The sequence below is a fragment of the Trematomus bernacchii genome, unplaced genomic scaffold (assembly GCF_902827165.1).
Source record: "Trematomus bernacchii unplaced genomic scaffold, fTreBer1.1, whole genome shotgun sequence".
Lineage (NCBI taxonomy): Eukaryota > Metazoa > Chordata > Actinopteri > Perciformes > Nototheniidae > Trematomus > Trematomus bernacchii.
In genome coordinates this window covers 5,529,490-5,552,642 of record NW_022987821.1, presented here as the reverse complement: position 1 = coordinate 5,552,642, position 23,153 = coordinate 5,529,490, and the positions used below count along the sequence as shown (strand labels likewise).

The 23,153-nt window shown below is 42.2% G+C and overlaps 3 protein-coding genes across 22 annotated transcripts in view; all 3 read left to right on the top strand.

Moving 5' to 3' along the window:
• Positions 1-6,762: 6,762 nt before the first annotated feature.
• On the top strand, positions 6,763-8,975 carry rpl31 (ribosomal protein L31). Its single transcript, XM_034150991.1, has 5 exons — positions 6,763-6,869; positions 7,614-7,717; positions 7,933-8,058; positions 8,713-8,825; positions 8,910-8,975. The coding sequence occupies exons 2-5, from the start codon at positions 7,614-7,616 to the stop codon at positions 8,939-8,941; spliced, it is 375 nt and encodes a 124-aa protein (XP_034006882.1). The 5' UTR covers positions 6,763-6,869; the 3' UTR covers positions 8,942-8,975.
• Positions 8,976-9,899: 924 nt separating this feature from the next.
• Positions 9,900-13,605, top strand: chst10 (carbohydrate sulfotransferase 10). The gene is made up of 6 exons (XM_034150990.1): positions 9,900-9,998; positions 10,842-10,982; positions 11,066-11,175; positions 11,285-11,510; positions 11,589-11,694; positions 12,055-13,605. The coding sequence occupies exons 2-6, from the start codon at positions 10,877-10,879 to the stop codon at positions 12,605-12,607; spliced, it is 1,101 nt and encodes a 366-aa protein (XP_034006881.1). The 5' UTR covers positions 9,900-9,998; positions 10,842-10,876; the 3' UTR covers positions 12,608-13,605.
• A 2,303-nt stretch (positions 13,606-15,908) lies between these two features.
• Positions 15,909-23,153, top strand: part of LOC117498859 (mitogen-activated protein kinase kinase kinase kinase 4-like) — a 29,450-nt gene continuing 22,205 nt past the window's right edge. For all 20 annotated transcript variants that reach the window (XM_034151016.1, XM_034151011.1, XM_034151012.1 and 17 more), the window contains exons 1-2: positions 15,909-16,163; positions 16,505-16,570. In XM_034151016.1, coding sequence (XP_034006907.1) covers positions 16,107-16,163; positions 16,505-16,570 — 123 coding nt within the window. In that variant the 5' untranslated portion in view covers positions 15,909-16,106. The remainder of the gene's footprint in view (positions 16,164-16,504; positions 16,571-23,153) is intronic.

Here is a 23,153-nt window from a genome sequence, read left to right as displayed (position 1 = left end):
GCCATTGCCCTTATCTCATGGAGCTAATTTAATACACACCATTACTACCGAGCTGCCGTGTTACTCACTCGAGCTGCGTGAGATTTCTCCATCTCCATACTAATCCACATCTAAAACAAAGAAAACCCCTGGATGAAAAAATGAAATAGAGTGCCTTTTGGATTCGTGCTGCGCGGTAAAACATAAAATACCATTCCGGTAACAATAGTCATATTTTAGCTTTGGGCCTTTTTTGTTATTCCCCCCCCTTTAATTCACCCCCCCCCCTCCAGCTTCATGCCAGTGGTGGAGTATTCGTGAAATGGGGCTCATCATGAACTGTTGCTCACAAGCCCGGGAAGACGAATAGACATAATTAAAAAGCCCATAAAGGCGAGAGCAGGGCTTTTATTACAGTAATATGTGAAGGCCTTGGTTTAATGGGGTGTTTGTTCCCGTGTGCAGGGCTGACGGCTGCGCTACTTTACTGCTGGAGCCACGCTGACCCCCTCCCATCTCCAACACACCAGAGGCTAATAAAAAGCCATACCTAACGATGCACCAGCAGTAGGCATGACAGCGAAAAGCATGCGCATAATCGAAATACACCCACACAGCGCTCCCTTAAAACGAGTCATTCAGGATGTGGGGACGGGGTTTTATTAGGATTTTGGGAAAGAATACAGAACAACAAAGAGATGATAACTCTTTTCCATTAGAGTCCAACACTCTGATGGTTCTTCTCACTGGTGAACACGTTTAATGGGTTAAAACTGCATTCATCGATGACTTAAATCACCTGAGGGCAGCCGAACAAGCTATAAAGACTACATATATAAAAGATAATTTAGCTCATTGTCCCCTTCTCCCAGAGCTCTTCACTACGTCTCATGGTCTCCATCAGCACATGGAAAAAGCATCTAAGAAGTGCTAGTTGACCCACAGTTCACCTTTTTTTTGTCAGGGTACTATTTCTTAAGGCTGAAAATGAGCATAATATGTCCACTTTAATCACAATGTTGTATTTTGACGGGGCAAAGCTTATCTCCCTTACATGCCGACTTTGGTGTGACAAATGTGTGTTATCTTTCCATGCAAAACTTGCCTGCAGCTCTGAGAGGAGTCAACAGAGTGTAAAAGGTGTTAATGTCTTGTTATGACCGCAGAGAATCATCACCATCATCATCATCACAGCCCACCCACAGATGTCTAACGGTTATGGCGGCATGGGCTCATGCTGAAAAGCAAAATGGCAGAGTCCTGAATCAGCCATTTTACCCCGGCAGGATGTGTGACCCTGAGGGCACACGCACACACACACACACGGCATCAAAAGTAATGGTGTGTGTCCAGTGGCAGGCAGGGAGAGTCCTCTCATGTCTGGCAGCCATAACGATATTATTGCTGTAGATGGAGCGTGCTGAGGAATACTGTTCCACGCCATTGGTATTCTGCAGACGTCCACGTACCGCACAGCGCTGGTGATGACAGCAGACGGTGTTAACACCAGACTTCTTAGTTGATGATTTTGAGAAGAAGCCACAACATGTAGATCTCTCCACGAGACAGGGAAACTGCATCTGGAGAGGCGGTTTATCTGCCTATTCTTTTCACAAAAGATGGCTACCATTATCAAAGAGATGCTGCTGTGTTATTACTCTAAACCTTTGAAAATTAAGACAAATAACTCTATAATTTACTAGATAGTAACTGGCTTTAATTATTCACTCCTTCTTTGAATTTAAATGCATATCAAAGGCTGTTTAATACTAGCCATGAGTGCTCATTGTGATGTTTTACTCCTCTGATAATATTACATCTGGGTCTAGGGAACACACGTGCACACATACGTGCACGCGACCTCTGTCCAGGCCCATAATTAACCCTCTTAATTAAGAGGGAAAAAAGTTGCTAACGAAGGAAATGGATTTAATTAGCTCGGTCTTAGCACAGGCACATGTGCACGTCGTATAAACGCGCACACACAAAACAATTAAGCCTCTTTTATCCCGGCTAATGGCTTCAGTGACTCAGAGCCTTTCTCATTAAGACTATCAATAATATGCTGATTACATGCATCCACCGCTCTCCTTTATCGGGGCACAAAGGGACGAGTGTGTGTCCCTGAGGTTCCAGGGGGGGGGGGCGGTCTGTCTGCGCGCCTTATCTGCTAAAATAGACGTTTGAATTGTTTGGCAGCAGAAGCTAAAAGAGGCTTCGCCGTGTCTTTATTTTCTGACTTTTATCTTATCGAGGAGGGCACGCGTGTCTTTCACAGGGGGAAGTGCCTGTGAAGTGTCTGAGGGCTTCATGGGGGCCACATAATAGACTGAAGAGTTGGTGAGTACTGTAGTCGTACATCTGCTGGCTTTTTATCAAATAAGTTCCTGCCTCTTGAACTTCTGATCCGTCATCTGTCTGTATACATTTGTAATCACCTTCAGCACATATATTCCACTCCTTTTTCCTCTTTCCCTTCCCCCCCCCTGTCATGTTTTAAACAGAGATAGTTCAGAGAGACAGACAGGCTTCTGTCACACAGGCAGGAAGACAATAGATCTGTGCTTTGACCTTCAGTCTCTTCCTGTTGTAACAGACTCGGGGTCCCCCAGAGGAGAACAGAGGAAAGCGGGGTGGCTTGACCTGCAGTGCCGCACCTTAACCCCCCCCCACCACATCCCTGATGGGGGCTGCCATGCTCCCTCTGATCTCCACTGTTTTCCAGTCTATGCTATTGTGCGATTTGTTTTTCATGTAAGTTCTAAGGGTCCCATGTGGCCCCCTATAGAGCCGACAGTCAAGGCTTTGTTCGGTTCCCAGCATCCTTTTTTAAATTCTCAAATACAAGAGTTTTCCAAATCATAACAGATTGTAGATAACGTGCATGCTGTGTCACCAATCATGTTGGAAGGGTTGACCAATAATGCATTTTTATCATTTAGAAAGTTTATGCAGTTATAAAGCGCATTAAAACGTACATTTGTATTAGGCTCAATGTCCACGTAGCTTTTTCTTGAGCTTTCAACTGCATTTTACAGTTTTCATCAGCAGTATTTCTATCTTGAGTTACGATTCAATTATTTTCTCATTGTTTCTTGCACACATATGCATTATTGTGACAGACATATTGGTGGGAGAGAAAACCCTTATTAGAGGAACACTCCAGTATTACACTACTGCCCACCAAATAGTCGCTTGACAACCAATATCGACTGACGGTCTTTTTTACAAACTTCTTCAACAAGACAAAGAGACGTTATTCAACTGTTACAAGTGGAGTGACCTTTATCAGTAAACGCCTCCTTCATTATTGTGATACTAATTGAAGATTATCCTCAGCCCTTCGTGCGGCCTGCCTGCAGATCTCATGCCAACCATCTACCTCTGGACGACCTCTAAGAGTAACAAAACAGAGAAAGCTCAGGAAGAATGAATTCATCACTTTTCCCCTAAAGTTGCAGTTCCCTTTTATCTAAGTTATGTTGTTCCAAAACAGCATTCCTCTTAACCATATGTAGATGTTCCCTGTGAGCCAAAGGCAACAGCTCCCAAAATGAAAACAAAGTGTTTCTCGGAGGCCTGTGTTCCCATGGCTCCTCATCAGCTGTGCCAACAGCACACCGCAGAACCTCGGCCCGGCGTACGGGAAATAAATCACCATCTGCACCAGGGAAGTTAACACGGATGTGATTTACTGCAGAACAGATGTATTTTCTTACTGAAATAACATGAGATCCATCCCATAGTGAACCCTACACCTTCCTTTTAACCACCAGGAGGATAATCACAACAAAAGGCCTCCTTCCGTTTATTCCCGCTTCAGATGTGTTTGTTTTTTTGACACAATGGATGAAAATATTTCTATCTTTGGGTGTTTTTCATGTCCTTTAATGGGAATGTGCTGATGTTTGATCCTAGCTCTCAGGTAGAGGCCGCAGACAATAAAGGGATAAGAAGACCTCTCATTTATGGTTTCTAATATACACATGTTTGTCCTACATACCACGACCTTTAATCCTGATTGGCACGCTGAAAGGGGATGAACACACGGCACACACACACTCCTTTATCATTCAAAGTGCATCAACCTGAATAAATAAATCCCCCCCTTATCTCGCAAAGCAAAACTGGATAAGCGCTCCCACCAGGTCTGCATGGAGGAAGCTGTCAGCACCTCTATTTTGGTTTGCTTGAGCCTCAGACAGAGAGAGAATCCTGTTTTTCTCTCAAATCCATCCTCCTGGTTTTCAATCCCCGGAGAGCCGTTTCCCTCCATGTGCGTGAGACCTATATGCTCCCGCCACACAGTCCATACATGATCCCTCTTTCCTGCTTATCTTTCGGAGCAGGGCCTATATCTCTCAGCAGCCGATAAATCCGCAGAAAATGCAGGTTAGGAGGAAAGAAAACTGGATTTTTTTCCCCTTTAAACCTGTTTGCTAGATATATTTGCCATTACTCGTTTCCACACTATTGCCTTGCTATATCACACCCATGTATCTGTTTTGACACCTGTAGCTGCTCTGAACACGGGGTACTGGTTTTATCTCTGGCCCGGTATCAAGAATTGGATGTTTCATATATAAATACAGTAACAGGATTATGGTTATTATTATAAATAATGAAAAATAATACATTTATGCAGCCCATGCCACATTTCTAATGTCCTACCTTTGTTGGTTAATGACTGCTATTCAACTGACATGATTTCTAGACCAAATTTGTCAGAAATAATCACTGTTAGTCTTTGATGGTGCGCCTCAGAAAGTCTCTAATCTACAGGTTTTTCTATTTATCAAAAGAACAAAAGAAACCAGAAAAGCTCATAAAAAGGGAGGCAGAACAGTATGTTTCTAGCAGAGCAACATTGCCACCTGCAGCCAGCAGAAGTCATCAAAGGGACAGACACATGGATTATGGGTATGCAGAGATTTCTGAAACCTTGCTCAGAATGAATTTGCTCTCACAAGCAGTAGTAGAAAGACTTTTACTTGTACAAAGTATTTTGATATTTAAGTGTTGCTACTTCTACTTCTAAAATATCTTTATTTATTCTACCACTTTGTTTAACCCCCCTATTGTCTTCGTCCCCCCCCCCCCCCTTACTTTGGTGTTCGCGGTCAAATTTGACCGGTCCTGTTTTAACTGCTATTACATTAACACAAAAACCATTAATCATCACCAAATTTCATTTAACACCCTTTCAAACTGTACATATTGTATCAGACTACTGGTATACATGAAAAACTGCAGTAAATATACAAAGAATAGACACTGAACATGTATTGCGTGTGCCAGGTGTGATCCATGTGGGGGGGTGGGCACATAAGAGCGGGAAATGTGTCAAATTGTTCTGTCTGTGTGTGTGTGTGTGTGTGTGTGTGTGTGTGTGTGTGTGTGTGTGTGTGTGTGTGTGTGTGTGTGTGTGTGTGTGTGTGTGTGTGTGTGTGTGTGTGTGTGTGTGTGTGTGTGTGTGTGTGTGTGTTTGATCTGATCCGGATGGTTACTAATTCCTTTTCTTTATGGCGGTCAGTTTTGACCGGGAACACCATGGGTGTTACAAAGTTGACTAAATCATCCAAAATTCAATGAAAGTGGTGATCAGCTATTGTATATGTTCAAATGTCTACTGTGAAGGATATCATAAAGCCTTAATGCAATCGAATGTAAAACAAAAAAGTTATGATGGATGAAAGTAGTAAATCGGTCAGAATTGACCCGAAGACAACAGGAGGGTTAAATAAGATAAATTATAATAGCATCTGAAGCTCAAATGGAAAATCATCCTTGCTTAAATGCAAACAGAAAATAAATATCTATTCTTTAATGTTTATTCTTTTGGAAGATATTTATTTTCCCCAGCATATTTTAACCTCCAAGCATGATACAAAGAAAGGCCTCATGCAAGAAGTATGTTCAAATAAATTATCTTTTTTTCCCACTGTCACTGTCCATGCACATCTAATGCATTTATCATTTTAGATATCAAGAAATAAAAAACCCATCCAATTGTTTACCACATAAATGTGTCAGTTAATAGGATTTTCTACAATGATGCTGAGGGATAGGAGTGTTTCTCTTTACTTTGCTGCACTCCTGTGGCAGTCAGTGGTAGGACCAGGAACACCCAGGAAGTGTAAAATGAGCTATGATGACAGCCACTAGAGGCGAAATGATGCATCTTGAGGAAAGTGCTTTGACATATAATTAGAACCACATGATTATTATTTGTTCCTAAACTTTGGCAGTAAGTCGTATTAAAATGATAATTTCCATGCATTTTTTAAGTTTGATACTAGCAATTGATGAAGAAAAGAATATGGCAGGCATCTTATAGCGTGTTGAAGACCTCATACGCTGAATACAAGAAGATAGAATAGAAAATAGTCAATACAAAGACCTATTATATTGCCAAAGGTTGAAATGCAGCTTATTTTTCTCAATCTTAAAGAGGATCCAAGCCTTGGAAAATAAATGATTATTCTTGTGTGTCATACAATTGCACTGGCCCATTTCACACAGCCCATTTCCACACATAGGGCAGCTGATATTCTAACACATAATCACTCTAGTATACTATACATAGTTACTATACATTTCACCAAACAAAATAGCAGAGAGAGATCGAATATTAATACTTTTCATAGTTATTTGAATAGCCTGGTAATCCAAACATGTACATTTCCTTAAATGAATTCCCTTACAAGATTCTCAGAGGTCTAATAATATTTAAAATGTATAATATACCCATTTCCTGACAACGTTTATCGTCGGAACCTTAGTTCGTGCATGTCGTTGACGAACATCATATAAAACGGACCGGTTTCCTTTACCCACAATCCTCTGCTTCAAGTCCGTCCTTCCGACTTCCGCCTCATCTACGAGCTGCGGTGAGTAATTTTAACGCAGATTATAATTCTACAATCTATGACCATCCTGCTATATTAAAGACATGATCGGCCGTGAATGTCTTCTCAATATGTATATTAATGTTTGGCTGTGCGTTTTATGTGGTTTTGGATGTAGTCTAACGCATTTATATAGCTTTTATTAACGTCCATCGGTACGGCATTGATTCCGCCAGAGTGGCTTCATTTTCCCGGATCAAAGTGTCCATTTTCTTTGAGTCAGAAAACGTGTTAATATCATATTCTAGTGTGATTTAAATCCCTGGTAATAGTTTATGATTCTATATTTACTTACGTGCTTTGTATCTTACCATTATTGTCTTGCGGTTGGTAACAACACTGGAGCAAGCTAACCTTATGCTAACGCTAAGTTATCTTTTAACTGCAGGTGCCACGTTTAAGTCTGCAAAACGCTTGACAAAAGGAAAACTAATTGGGCTGATTATTTAAATGTTTGTAGATTCAACCTCTGTTTTTATGCATAAGCAGTAATGAAGTTATGACAACTGTAGCTACTGCGCATCTGACAGTAAAGCCTATGAATCTAATGAATGTATTTTAAATACTATGTGCATGCCTTTTTTATCTAGTAGTGTGTTTTCTATTTTTCGTCTATCTATACTGCTTTAACAATGTAAACGTCCCTTGTGTTGGACGGGTAAAGTAACTCTGATTCTGAAAGCCTTTGAGTGATTGAATCTAACTTTTATGTATATTGTTTTCTAGATGGCCCCAACTAAGAAAGGAGAGAAAAAGAAGGGGCGTTCAGCCATCAACGAGGTGGTGACCAGAGAGTACACCATCAATGTCCACAAGCGCATCCATGGAGTGTGAGTACTGTACATTCCTTTATCTTGTTTCATTAAGCCATATGGTCTGCTTGTGCAACAGCTTGGATGCATTGCTGTGCTAATGTCTGCTATGTCTAAAAGTACTGAGAGATGCATACAAGTTGTCAAATGTATATAGTAAAACCACAAATCCAATACCAATAACACTCGATAGTTTGAGTTATTTTTGATTAAATTATGTCTTCTCCTTGCAGGGGCTTCAAGAGGAGGGCTCCCCGCGCCATCAAGGAGATCCGCAAGTTCGCCATGAAGGAGATGGGAACTCCCGATGTCCGCATTGACACTCGCCTCAACAAGGCAGTGTGGAGCAAGGGTGTCAGGTGAGATTACACGCCGTTATACTCATGTTTGAGCTAAATGCACTGCTTGTCCATGTTTCAGTTAAATACACGGCTTTCTCTGAATGCTGTTATACTCTTTCAAATCTGTGACATGACAAGACATGTTTGTTTTTTAATCATACCAAAGTAATGACCACAAGTATATACTCTCAATGTTCTGCTTGTGTTACTGTGTGCTGTAGAGAGATGGCATGGTTTGTGAAGCAATTTGGAGAGATGGCTAAGCATAGCAAATGGATGCTTTTTTTTCTTTCTTTTCTTACGGTCATCACTCAATCTTGAAAAATATCAAAGTAGTTACTGCTGCCAGCTTGAATTTAGTGAGTCATATTTTTACAACATGAGTCTGTCAGCTCACATGAAGTGTCTTCTGTCTGCACATGACTAAGAAGGAACTGATAAAACCAAACAATTTGGGCATGCCACAAAAATGTTCCATTTAAAGCAGTGCTCAATATACCAGTCTAAAATTGATGTGGACTTTGTTTCACATCTTGTTTACGCTTATGAGGCAGTTGCACTTACATTGCACTAATGCTGTCTAAATTGGAGACCTACACATCTGCTGGCAATGTACTTGTACTGTTTTTTTTATCAAAGATAGTAACCATCCTAATGTGGTTTGTTGTGCAGGAACGTGCCGTACAGGATGCGCGTACGACTTTCCAGGAAGCGTAATGAGGATGAGGATTCTCCCAACAAACTCTACACCCTGGTTACATACGTTCCCGTCACAACAACAAAAGGTAAATATTTCACCAACTGACTGTTGTTCCTATACTTCAGCAACAAAGACATTTTATTAATCTTTCCCTCTTTTTCCCCAACAGGTCTGCAGACGGTCAATGTTGATGAAAACTAAACTGCGAGTCGAATAAATAAAATCAAAGAACCTCTCTTGTGTCGTGTCTTTCATTTCTATTTTTGCACTAAATTGAATTATATTTGGGGAATTATTGGATTAAGCTGTATAGAAATTGTGTATAGAGATGCTGTCTTTAACCCTTACTAATTGCTTATTTATGAAAATGATAACTTGCCCTATTTCATTCGAGCAGAACATTGCTTCTTGCTTTTCATTGTGAAAATAAATACAGGCCTTGTCCCTTTCTAGAATATAGGAGTAATTAAAATGTAGGTTATGTTTTAACAGGGATAACTTAAGAATTGATAGTATGGTATTGTTGATGGCATAATGGGGCTTTTTTTTTACACATTTTGATGGTGTTAAACTGCTCTGCTCGTAATACTTTTGTCTTAGTCAAACCATGCATTAGTAAGTATGATGTATTCAGTATCCTGATCCTCTCTGCATGAAGAAGCTTTATTGGTTGACTTTAGATGCCATCTACCTTATTCAAAGTAATTTCATAACCAATTACACAAAAGTAAGTATTCAAAGTAATTTCATAACCAATTACACACATTCAAAACGTAGGAAATGTAATAAACTGCTGAAGGGGGTGTTGCATGTCAGCAGTAAACATGCATTGCTGCATCTAGTGCATTTTATTTGTAGGTAATGCATTTGTTAGTATGCTCATATCAAATCATGTCTTCTGTATCCTGTCCCCCTGTAGCAGATTTATTGATAGACTTTAGATGGCTTAATTAAACACTGGATATTTGTTTTATGTATATATGTCACACTGTAGGACTGCGGGAAACGATATTTCTGGATGTACAACATGTAGAATTATTGACAATAAAGCTGACTTTGACTTTGATATTTATTTAAATGCCGGGGAAAGAAATGAAGATTGTAGTGAACATGCACTGCCGCCATGTTGCCACCAGAGGGCGATGCTTGCTTGTTAGCACTCGGATGTTGTGAAGAACAGACGCAGAAAGCTACAGCTATGGCTCCATCAACACATCCTGCAGAGTGTGCAGCCGTGAAGTTGTTGTAACTCAAGAAGGTAAGACACAAAGCTGCCCTGCTGCTCTGTGTTATTTTAACATTTAACTAACCTCAGTGGGAAATAGCGGGGTAAATCAAGTTGTCTGGGAGGGACAGGTGTGGCTAACTGGTTGGCTAACTAACTGACCAGCTAGATAATGTATTTATAGCTAACTATACAATACTATACAATTTGAATAGCTAATACAAATTACTTCTTATGAATTGTCACTTTTAGTCTAGCTTATATGGTTCGTTTACATCAAAATGTTAGTATTAAACAGTCTTGCGAACATGTATCACAGCTAACAGCTAGCATGTGTAGTACAGTCTTCAGCTAGCTGTCTGTCATCCATTGAGATTTGCATTTTATTCTAAAAACAAATGAGTTAAAATGACATTGTGCAATTAGTATTTTTTAAATAATGCTTATTTTTGTAATGCTTTGTTGAAATCTGTTTGAGAGGTTAAGCAAGGAACATTTCATCTGTTAGAATCAGAAACAAGTAGGTATACACATGCGAGGAATTTTCCTTGGTGTGCATATATAAACACAGTTAAAGAAGATACATTGCAAGAAAAGGACCAAGAAAAGGAAACTTATAGCATTAAAATATAGCTTTTTACATGAAATATAGATATACCTGTAAAAGTAAAATATGTGCAGTATTGATATGACAAGTGGTAAGCCGTGCAGATATAAGAGGAAGATTTGTGTACAATGTGCACAATTCTGAGGGTTGTGCAGGACTGCCAGAACATATAATAATTGTGCAATGCGAATGTCCTGAACTGGATCTTTCTTATACTCAAGCATGCCATCATTCAGATTAAATAAAACAGATGTGCTGTCTGTGTGCAGGGAGCCCAGCGCTGTGTTTCCATGGCCGGCGGCTGATGGGGGGAGCGATGCGGCACCACTGGCTGCTCCTCGGGGCCTGCGGCTGGGTGCTGCTCATCCTGATGTTTGTCAGCAAGTTCATCACCTTCAGAGCTGTGGATGGTAAGCTGCTGGGTCTAACGCTGACTTATTAGTGTTAGCTAAAGGGCTAAATGTGATCAGCCCACTCTATTGTGTGTTGTCAGACTATGGAGAGAGGGTTGGTGGTCAGAGCTGGACCGTGCCAGGCACCAAGATGATAAGACCAGTTCCTGTTTCCAGTCTACAGAAAACAGCTCCAAAGCCATCTGATCAGGTGACTATTAACTTTACTCCATCACTGACCCCATTAAAACAAAGCCATTCACTTCTCTGCAACACCAACATATTAAAAGGCAATCCGTGACATTACTGTTGTGTCTCAGTCCTCAGCGGTGCCCCCAGTGACAGGTTGGCAGTCGGAGGTTGAGAGGCGGAGCGAGCTGCTCTCCTCTGTGTGTAAGAACAGCAGTCTCAGGAATCTGACTCACGTCTCCATCAGCAAATTCGTCCTGGACCGCATCTTTGTCTGCGACAAGCGCAAGATCCTGTTCTGCCAGACGCCTAAAGTGGGCAACACACAGTGGAAGAAGGTCCTCATTGTGCTCAATGGTAAGTACAGGTTAGAAGAATGTAATAACAATGTCTAGCAGTCTTTCACATGATGACTTATGTTATGAATATTGACAGGAGCATTCCCCACCGTGGAGGAGATTCCAGAAAACCTTGTCCATGACCATGAGAAGAACGGCCTGCCACGCCTATCATCACTCAAGCCACAGGAAATTACTCACAGGTTTGTTAAGACTTAATGTTAATAATGTAGCAGCCACCAGGGTGGGCCAACGCTTACTTGCTGAGTTCATTCTTATATATGATCCTTTAGGAATGCTTTACAAACTTGCCAAAAAAAAAAAGATTGCTTGCTAGTAAAATATTGACCATCACTAGCCTTTTGGCTGGAAGATAAAAATGCAAGTCTTGCACCTTGCATCCACAAACAAATGCACAAATCGTGCAAAAAGACCAGCAAGTGTATATGCAAGTGTTTATGATAGTCAACAGTATTGCAGAATTGCCTTCTGGGACAGTCCAAATAAATAATAATATCATTATTTACAGCTGTTTTCTCATAAACCTGTATTTGCCTCAACAGATTAAGTACTTACTTCAAGTTTTTCATCGTGAGAGACCCCTTTGAGCGGCTGATCTCTGCGTTCAAAGACAAGTTTGTGAAGAACCCACGCTTCGAGCCTTGGTACAAGCATGACATCGCCCCGGCCATCATCCGTAAGTACCGCAAGAGCCACCGTGACAACGAGCTCTCCGCCTCCGGCCTGCACTTTGAGGACTTTGTCCGTTACCTGGGCGACGCAGACGGCCGCCACCGCATGGACCGTCAGTTTGGTGAGCACATTATTCACTGGGTGACTTACGCAGAGTTGTGCGCGCCGTGCGAAATACACTACAACGTGGTGGGCCACCATGAGACACTGGAGCAAGACGCCCCTCACATCCTCAAAGCAGCGGGCATCGACCAGCTGGTGTCCTACCCCGCCATCCCTCCAGGCATCACACGCTACAACAGGACCAAGGTGGAGCGCTACTTCTCAGGCATCAGTCAGCGCGACATCAGGCGTCTGTACGCACGTTACCAGGGGGACTTCGGCCTGTTTGGTTACCCGGGCCCTGACTTTCTACTGAACTGAAATGATTAACACTGACTCAAAGACATGTTTGCATATATCCTCCCAACATCTTTGGTTTACTGAGACAGAGGTGTATTGTAGCGGATTATGTGTCACTGGCAGACCACAAAGGCTGGCAGATGGCACACTGTAATGTTTTTATTTTAGGAATGACTGACAGGTTTTGGCTGTATTTGCAATGACCGGCAAAGGAAGCTGCAGGATTTATCGTTTTGTGCGGGAGGTAAGAAGTAGATACAAAGAACATACACAGGTACAGAACACATGTTATCTTATATTTAATACTCATGAATGATTTGTCCTCATATGTCAAAGAGAGGTACTCTGTAATGCTGGGGATACAGGCCCGTTACCCTGTAATGTAGCTACTATATACTGCATTGTTTGGATCACCAGTTACAATGGTGTGCGTTTGACATGCGGTGTCTTTTCTGTACTTCTTGCTGGACATAGGAGACGGTCTATTTCAGGGACGCTAGCATGTTTGGAAAAGGAGAGTAAACTGCAAAAATACAATGGGAAGTTATTAGACATCTTTCATTTATGTTTTTAGGAGTTACGAATTGCCATTAACTTTATTTTTGTAACCATTGTTTTTTGCTTTATGCAAGGCCTATTATTGCTTTGTGATTCAGTTGATCAGTCACAGGAAGACCTTGGTCCCGCCCTTATCCATACTGTAGCCATCGTTCTGCCTTTACTGAAACTGACAAAAGTTACGACATGCTTCTGACTCCATTTACTCAGCTGTTTACTGCACTGGATTCAAAAGGATCAGTTTTCTATCAGAATTGTACCGTGTAAATGTTCTTAACATGACTTGCAACTCAACATTTGTATTACATGTTGCTATTTATAATATTATTAACCTGACACCAACAGTGTCTAAATTGTAAGACAGCGCTGTCTCCCTGCATCCACCTGGTGACTTTTTGGACAGGCGGTCATAATACAAGGACAGCACTAGTTAGTAATAAAGGTTGTATTTAAAAAAATTATCAGTTCCTTGTTTTGTTTTTTGAGAAAATACATGATTTGTGTGTGTGCTTCCTTAAACCTGTACTGTATGTTGCTTCAGTAGTATAAAACATCCACAAGATGGCAGTAAACTATTATAATTTGTAGTTATTAGTTAGAAAGCAACCAACTCTGTTGAACCCTTGAACCAAATGTCAACACACGCACGCTGTTGATAGACAAAACAATGACTTCAGAGCCATGTGTCAGCAACAAACACTTCCAGGCAGTGCGGGCGGAACAGAATTATCATTATCAGTGTCATCTGCACAAGCTTACCTTACCACAGATGGATTTAAGTTGATTTACTCCTCTTAAGCGTTAGTTAAGTGTCTTAAGTGAGTGCCATACGTTAAGGCTTTGTGATTGTGTGTGCGTGTGTGCGTGTATGTAGTATGTGTGTGTGTGTGTGTGTGTGTGTGTGTGTGTGTGTGTGTGTTACCCCCGTGGCAGGTTACCTCTCATCCCGTCAGACTGGTTTTCCCAGCCCTGTCGTTTGATTGTTTAGTTGAATGTGTTTGTGTAACCAAAAGCTTAGCGCTGTCTGTTTGAAAATGTCATTGTGTATATAATGATAAATAAGTGGATTTCTGCAGCTGAACATTATTCCTCTCTGAAGTTACACAACCCTTTCAGCAGAATTTAACTTATCAATGAGGTGACTGCTGTTTTTAAGAGGTAGCACCTTTGGGTGGCCTTTAGGAATTCAACATCCCACACATTAACCCCCCATGATGGGGAGCTGAAGCAGGCAGAGTGCCTTTTTGGGCTCAAAGTTCCTATAATTAATGAGGTTATTATCAGAAACACCCCACTAACAAACTGTCAATTGGGAAACATGATGTGATACAATACTAGTAATTGCTCATACAATAAGTCACTATTATGGAAAAGTATTAGACTCTAATACCTGCACATTGGCCTGTAACTTCATAATTAACTACGTCTGAAAGCAGAAGTCTAGGGCAAACAATTGCAAGTTTCTTCAGTGCGCATGTCACAAAATGATTTAAAAAGAAAAGCCAAATTCTGGAAAAACAGAAAAAAATAACTGACAATTTGAAAAAAAAGTAACATTTTGAGAAAAAAAAGTCAAATTCAGAGAAAAAAAGTCTAATTTGAGATGCATTGTGGGAAATGTAGTTTATGGGCAATGTGCTTCTGTAAAGCGGCATGTAACTGTATAATAAACATATTATATTCTTTGCAAGCTCTTGTGGGGCCACATGAAATGAAGTCGCGGGCCGGATTTGGTCCCCGGGCCTTGAGTTTGACACCCCTGACCCTTTCATGGAAAAATTCATCATCATACATTTGGCTTGCTTGAGTAATGATGAAATATAATGTTATTGGTTCTCATTGCTGCTTGAGCAACCACTGCACTATAATACTCAGCATCACTCCTGAGATTGCTCACTTGCCACACCCATGATTACCAATATTGACAGTGGGAAACGCGCATGTACATAAGGATGCTGTGCGGTGGGGGGTCCGCCTCTGTCTGCCTCCATGTTTCTCACAAGCACTGTCGCTAATATCAATTGTTTGTGTCCTAGCATGCAGGTATAAACGTGCTAAGGTGAGGTTATATCTCGGTATCCATGCTTTAATATATCGAGGCCCAGCCCTTTTCTGTCTGTGTGGAGCCGACCGGCTTCCTGTGTTGGTGCGGTTCTCCATCAAAGCTGCGTCAAGTCACACAGAAGCAGGACGAGTACAAGCGGAAATGAAGTGATGTTGCTTTCAAAATAAAATATATTGAGAAGAACAATTTGACATTCAGGCAATCAAAATAAGAAATTCTATAAAACAAAACGGGGTAAATGTTTGATATAATAAAAGCTATGTTTACATATTAATGCAGCCTTAACTGTCATCCAATAATACAAACTACCTACACTGGTTATTGTCTTTACTGATAAAAACAAACATGGCCCTGCATTGACCTTTGGAGTTATTTATTCTCATGTTTACACAAATAACTATTTAAAACAAGTACAAAAGACAATAACAGAATAGAAGAAAATACAATACATATTTACAACATATCTGAAAATTAATGAACAAATGTTCAAGGGGAATAAACTGCAATAAAATAATACAGTAAATCTGAATATAAGATGTTATGTCATTTAAATGCCTGTGTATTTCAGTGTCTTTAATCATAAACAGTGAACATGTAATGTAATGTAATGAACATGATGTTCCAGTGAAGCTTTTATTTTGAAACCCCCTAAGCGGAAGTGTGTGTTTTCCGCCTGGCTTGTCTCCAGTGCTCCGGCAGGGAGAGAGCGCACAGGGAGCCGCTGCTGCCACCTCAACATGGAGTAGCGATACCCAGCTTTTAGTGCTAAAAAGCGGATCCCACAGAGAGGAATACACCCCGGCTTCTGTCTAATACATCCTGCAGAAGTCCCCGCAAATGATACAGCGGCCATTATTTCTTTTAAACGCACAGGGAAGCTCGGCTTTTATTTGAAAGATGGCGAACGACTCTCCGGCTAAAAGTCTAGTAGACATAGACTTGGCTTCATTGCGGGTGAGTGCTGCAAAACCGAGCCTATGTTTTTTTGGTTGTTTCGCTGCCTTTTATTTCACTGGGCTCGATAAAACACACCTCCCCAAGTCTGCCTAATATTACCAAGTGTTAGCATGTGCTGAAATGTGCTTTGTGTTGGAGCTGGAGCATTAAAAATGACCGCTGAGCCAAAGCGAGGTGTTGCCAGTGTCTGGTTTTCCTTTGTTCGAGATGCATTTGGCATGTAGGGGAGACCAGTGCGCAACAGCTGGCTCACACTGGACCATGTTGTGCATAAATGACAAAAATATCAACATTGCTATTTATTTACATTGAATCGTCTTTGTGTCTTTTCTTTTCAGGATCCAGCTGGGATATTTGAATTGGTGGAGGTGGTTGGAAATGGCACCTATGGACAAGTATACAAGGTTGGTGAGGCGCAGTGCATGGCCTGTCCTGTTTTCACTGTCAATGCTTAGAATACATGTTCTTTATTCTTCTTATGAAGCCTGGGAACAACAGGAAATTCATTTTAAAAAATCACATTTTCAGATGTTGCAATCAGACCACATCATGGATGGTTGAGCTGAAACATACTGGAGGAGGCTGTTAGATTTTCCAGTTAAGATTGTGTGTTTTGCTATCAGTCTGATCGTAGGTAATTGTTCAGCAGGGACGTGTGTGTAAAGAGTGAATCAGACAGTCTGATGCATCACACATCTTACATCACCTGTCTTACTGAAAACTAGGTGAGGAGGCAAGGATGGAGAAACAGTATCTGTCATAACACTAATCCTGTTGGCCTCACATCTCTGTCTGCAGCTTATTCATTTGTTATCTTTTTTTACACAAAACCAAATTTCATATCCTGTTTTAAATCAGGACTTTTCCCCTTCACTGGATGGGAATCCCACTCTCCGGGCCATCTGCTCTTGGTGTCACATTTCTCTGTTGGAAATTAACATTGCGGCTGTTGAAAGACATTGCCAAGGAGGGAGAGAGAGAGACAGCTCGAGTAGAAGTGAAGGATGTGGGGTTTGATGGAGGGATGGCCTTGGATTGGAGACTCATCCGTCCTAGTGTTGCATCGGGCCTCCTTGTGTTGTTATTGCTGCAGCTAGCAAGCCAGGAGGCTCCATTTTGTTCCCCACTGTTGGATGACATTTAACCACATGCCTACATGCAAAGCAGACATCTAGTTTGCTAAGCACGGCCTAGTCTGTTAATAGGCTAGCCCGGGAAAAAAACATCAATTTGCTTGTGCACTAAGCAGCAAGCTTAGCCGAGTATTTGATTCTGACAGCCCTCAGTGCTCCAGTGACCTGCATTCAATCCCTTAGTGCTGGCAACTTCCGGGACCCTCCACACACACACATCTGTACTCATATGATCGCCACACCTGAAATCAGGGCCTCATGCTTGTCATGAGGAAGTGTGATGCTCGCATGCTATCTCGCCACCAGATGTGTTTTAAAGCGGGGCGTATGGGACAGAGAATTACTGCTGCTGCCTCTTTTTGTCCCCTTTAATCTCTCGCTCCATTCACTGTCCACTGCTAATTCTATTTGCGAGTGCTGCTGTTTGGGAATGGATTCTGTGCGAGAGGGGGCTGTCAGATTAGCCTGCAGTTTACACAAAGACATGGTCCTAACAGCCTGCATGGGAAAGTGTCTATAGCACAGTCATAGCTAACTGTAGCCTCATGCAGCAGTAGCCTGCTTTTCGATCAGCTGTCAGTCACTGCATTGACTGTCATGTTAACCAGTTGAATGAGCATGTGGTGGTGGAGGGGGGTGAGGGGGGCTGCAACTGGTAGAGGAGCAGCTGTCCAGATCCAGGCAGAAGCTGCCCAACGCTCTCACAAAGCTGAGTTTGTGTCCCGGCTCTCTGGGTCTCTCTGGCTGTCCGTTAAGATCCACAGAAAGGAGGAGTTTGTCCGCAGGGTTTCAAACACCAACCGACTGAATAATCACAACAGCCCCCCAACTGAAACAGGGGTGGAGTTTCTTCTCCCTCTGAGACCTTTTCTGCTTTGTCAAGCACTTGGTCACAGATTGCAAGGCCCTTTTAGCTCGCACAATGTGACCAAGCTTCTTGATTTGTGGTGACTTTTGATTCCTTTCAGTCGTCTTTCCTTTGGCTGCTTTTGTTTTTCAAGGCAGGCAATAGGGAGTGGAATGTGTGATCTTGATTGGATGTTGCATTTGAAGTTGGATTTCAGAACTAATGTCCATTATAACTGCATTTATTCCATAGGGGGAATATTTGTTTCTGCAAGCTTTTTGCTGACTTGTAGTCGGAGTAGTTTTTGGTGCATTGCTGTCTATAGTAAGGAAACATTTCCCTGCCTCTTGAACCTGTAGTGTCAGATTTGTAGTCTTGTCCATTTATTATTTGATCATAAATCTTAATTCTGATCATTTTAGAAAAAGAGGTTTCTCTATAATGCACCCGATTAAAAGGCCTCGGGTCCTATACCACCACAGTCTATCTCTATACCCCTGCTGTGTTGCACTACTTTACCCAAAGGAAAATAAAGAAGCAAGCTGTTCTGTAAGACCCGAAATGCCATGTCAAGCTTTGTGCGGCCATGCTGTGCTGCCGGCTCTGGAGATGCTCTCTCTGCCAGGAGGGCAGCCGTTGCCCCTGGAGAGGAGCCAGAGTACAGTCAACCTCTGAAAACACAGCACTGCAGAATCTGACTGACGGCCACGATGAGAATTACGTTATGGCTAAAAAGCCCTTTTCCAAATCACTCAACTCGTTGTGATGAGATCTATAGATAGATGTGCAGTATTATGAGCATGCATCAAATACAAAAAGTAGTGTAGTTCTCAAAATGCATGCTTTCTATACTTCTGGTGCTTTTAACTAAAACTGCTGTAAAGTTTAAACTAGTCGATCCCTCCATGTTTTTTGCAAATGACATTTGCCTCACATGCTTGGTATCTCGTCATTTTAAAGTAATGCATATACCTCCACACTCTTTAAAAGCTCCTGCACAAGAGATCCTCTCCCCCCTCCGCTCTTTATCAGTTGGCTCTGAACCAGCTGCCTCAGCAGATTATCTCAGGTGCCCCACTCTGCGGGATATAGGAATAAAAAGAAAAAAGAGAGTAATGATAACATAGAAAAGACATAATTCCTCAAATTGAGCGTGGCATGCAGGGAAGACTCCCCCTGCTCTACAGAACAGCCATATATAGCCAGGCCTGAGGCTTTACAGAGCCCCCCGCTGACCTGCCCCCCCCGCGTGCTGTGCATCCATGGGACGTGCCAAGGCTGTGCCAACACTATTTCCATACCATACAGTAATGTGCATGCGTGTGTTTGGCTGGTGAATTGACTTTGAGGAGGCTATTTGGTTCACTCGTTATCACCAGCAAGGTCACGTGGCTGTATACTCCCCATGGCCTCAAATGGAAAGATGATTTAATTATTCATGTGCACATTTACAACTCATAACAGGCTTTTTAAGGAGGCATTCTTGACATCCAGTGGTATCATTTGCTCATTCAGAAGCAGCGTATGTCATATTTTCAGTAGTTCCTCCTCTCCCAGCACCATCTCCCTTTTGTTTACTCCCCCCACCTTAAGGGGCAGCCTCGCCCCCTGCCCTCAGGACGGGCACATGGGGTAGGAACTAAACCTCTCATACAATCTGTCAAACACCTACCAGTGCCATGGAGAGGGGAGGGGGAAGTGTCTCAGGCCTCAGTCATGTGACACAGCAAAGGCTATTGACTAATACTGGATTAATGTAGACATCAGTGTTAATAATGCATTATTGGGCAATCACTACCAATATTTGAAGAAGGCATATAACAAACAATCGTTGGCAAGGATCCCATAAATGTGGTTTTTGTTTTGCACATGTGTTACACTCGAACAATACACTTGATTATCAAAGTTGACAGTGAATCGTGGCGCTGCCAACACGCCGTTAGCTTGATTTGTCAACACGTCGACAGGCATGGGGTTTGGAAAACTGAGGATCTAGCTGAATAGAATAGAAGCCGTGTGATTATTATTACTTGATATTTAGGAATGTGTAGCTGTTTGGCAGATTAAATTAACTTTAATAATTATGACACCAATAATGACTTGTTACTTGCACATATAGGTTTAAGACCCCTTGAAAATGTCTCTTGTGTTAAGCTCATTGGTATATCCATTGGATCTGAATGGTTAAACAATTAAAGTGTCCCCCATGCTGCATCAGGGGCCCATATTGGGACACACTCCCTCCCTTTTGTATGACCAATACACTGCATTAGCACACATGCTAGCAAGAACATTAATTTGTGATCTTTCTAGATGGCTGAAAAGGCTTGTTCAAGTTGAAGCAGACTGAATCCTCTCTAACTGACACAGTATGCATCTCTTTTGTCCCCATCTCCCCCCCACACTGACCCTCTCCCTAATGGGTGTCACAAGACCCACAACGTCCCCTGACTGACACGCTGCCTGAACAGAACTCCCAGTGTCTGTCTGTCCGTGTGTGTGAGAGAGTGTGTTCATGCCACTGTCTGTGTGAAGCTCATTGAGAAACCTCATTACTGAGTGGTGTTGAGATGAGACACAAAGGCGCTGGCGGAGCAGACAGACTCCTGCCTGTCTTTCTTCAGCGCCTTCGCTCGACAGCAACACTCTTCTCGTTTTAATTCACCCGGACAAATAGTTCTTCACACTCTAAATTGGGTTTTTTTATTTATTCAAGACTAAACTCCTTTTCTCGTTAATTAAGACCCACACACCTTGCTTCCATTCGTACCACATGCAGCTCAAAACTATTTCCTAAACAACAGCTCTTCCTCTAGTTTTGATGTTAATGTAATGACCACATACCAGGGCCTGGGATGTGTCCTCACAGTTGGATCTTTCCCCTGCTTTAAAAACCTGTTAGTGAAGTAGACATACCTATCAATTACGGATATAATTCACTGCATGTCGTTGCCGGCTGATTTTCACTCCGACACGCTTTCAGGTGTAATATTCAAATTCCTGTTTAGACCTGATGAACGTCTCCTGCAGGCGTCTTTGATCGCTTACAGCAGCCGAGCACTGCACTGGGATCAATAGTCACATCAGCTGGCCTCCTGTTGGAGACTCTCTCCTCATCTCCCTGTTCACTTCCTTTATTCTCTGTCCGCTCTCATTTCTGTCTTTGTCTCCGCCACTTCTTCCATCCTTGCTTCTCTAGAGAGCGCTGGATTGGAGACTGTGTGTGTGAGAATTGGGTCAGTGTGCTGGTATGCAGTTGAAGTTAAAGAGCCCAGAGAGGCAGGGGGCAAGGCACAGTCCTGGATGTCATGTGCTCACTGCTGATTGATCATGTCTTCCCCCAGCAAAGTTCAGAGGCTTACTACAGTGTAAGTATGGCAATGGAAATCCTAGGCTCCACAAACAATGCAATTGTCATTAGCATGCATCTGATGTGTGTTGCAGCAGAAGTGTGTGCTCAAGAGTGTGTGACGGTGACCTGCCTGTGTATCACCTTCTGTCCACCCACTCTACCAGTTCAAATGTCACCTTAGATCTTCACACAACCATACATGAGGGGGTCATCCATCCCTCATTACCACAGCTTTACCAACACACACTCACAGACACACACACACACTTTCACTAGTGACCTTTTAAAGAACCAAACTAACGCCCCCAGTGGTTCTCTCCCTCCCCTCTCTGTGTGAACTCATAACATGAAGCCCAGTTTGTTTTGCAGCTACACGGCCGGTTAAAAGCATGTCGCTCAATTCCAGCACTGTGTTGTGCAATGGGAACGTGAGCCAAGTGTTACCGGTGTGGAAACAAGTAGGTCGAAGCCAGCAAGCATTCTGAAGTGTGATTGATCTTACATTAATGTACACAATGTAGGTTGTTTGTGTTCTAGTCCATCAGGATGCAGAGGATACGAGCCTTGTGGAGAAGTGTACATGTTGAAACAGTGCTCACTTGTTACCTGGAAATCACCCCAAAAACACAAATAACAACAGTGATTTTGCACTTCTTTTGGTTTTAAGAAGACATTGTGACAACACCTGGTGTGTATTTTCTTCACAGTGGACATCATGAACAAAAAGCTCATTAAACGGTAAAGTTCAAATTCTAGAGCAGCCTCAATTATGGAGTTTCCGGAGATTTCCTCACCACCACAGTTGTTTTGATGTATTTGGTTTTAGTGTAGATTTGAACCCTCTGGCTCTAAAGGCAGTCAGTAAGTCAGTCGGAGGTTTAGTGCTGCGCTGGAGAGAGGCCAGCAGCACATCTGGCCGTGGTTAAGAGCAGCAGCGATGGAGGCCAGGAGCTGAGTGATAGCTCGGTGCCTCAGATAACCTCCACAGCCACGCCCCCGCTGGCTGCTGCAGGGCCGAACACAGGGGCCGAACACAGGGGCCAAACACAGGACTAGAGCTGAAACCATTGACAACTGTCAACAGTACCTGATTCACATGGTTTGTTCTAACTTGTGTTGTTCAGGACAATGCATTGATGAAATCAGGGGATTAAGTGTGCCAAGAAACTCCTGTGAAATCCGGCCATCCATCTCATTACTCGTATGCTTATGTTGTGTAACCCAGTTGTTTTGTGGTATCGAGATGCAATAACCTTGTGGCCTAGATAACCCTACCTCCACCCACAAGATGAAGGAAGTTGTGTGACGACTCGCAGAGAAAGTTTTACTGCTCACATCCTAGTATCTCTTCCAAACCACATCACTTTAAATCATCAATAAACCACCTGTAAACAGCTAGTTTTCTTAGGTTTGTATACATTTAACTAGGCACTATGAACCTTAACGAGTAAACCTAAACAGTGTTGGTTTGGTAACAACACTCGGAGGGTTGATTGAGTGCATAGACACAATTGGCTTCTTGATTTTCAAAGTCCCTACCTCCTTTTTTATTCTACCGATCGTTAAGGAAGAGAAACCATTGACACCATTTAACCTGTGCAGGTGCAGTGTTTACACCTGGTATGGGCTGGAGGGCATTTAACAAAACAAGTGGT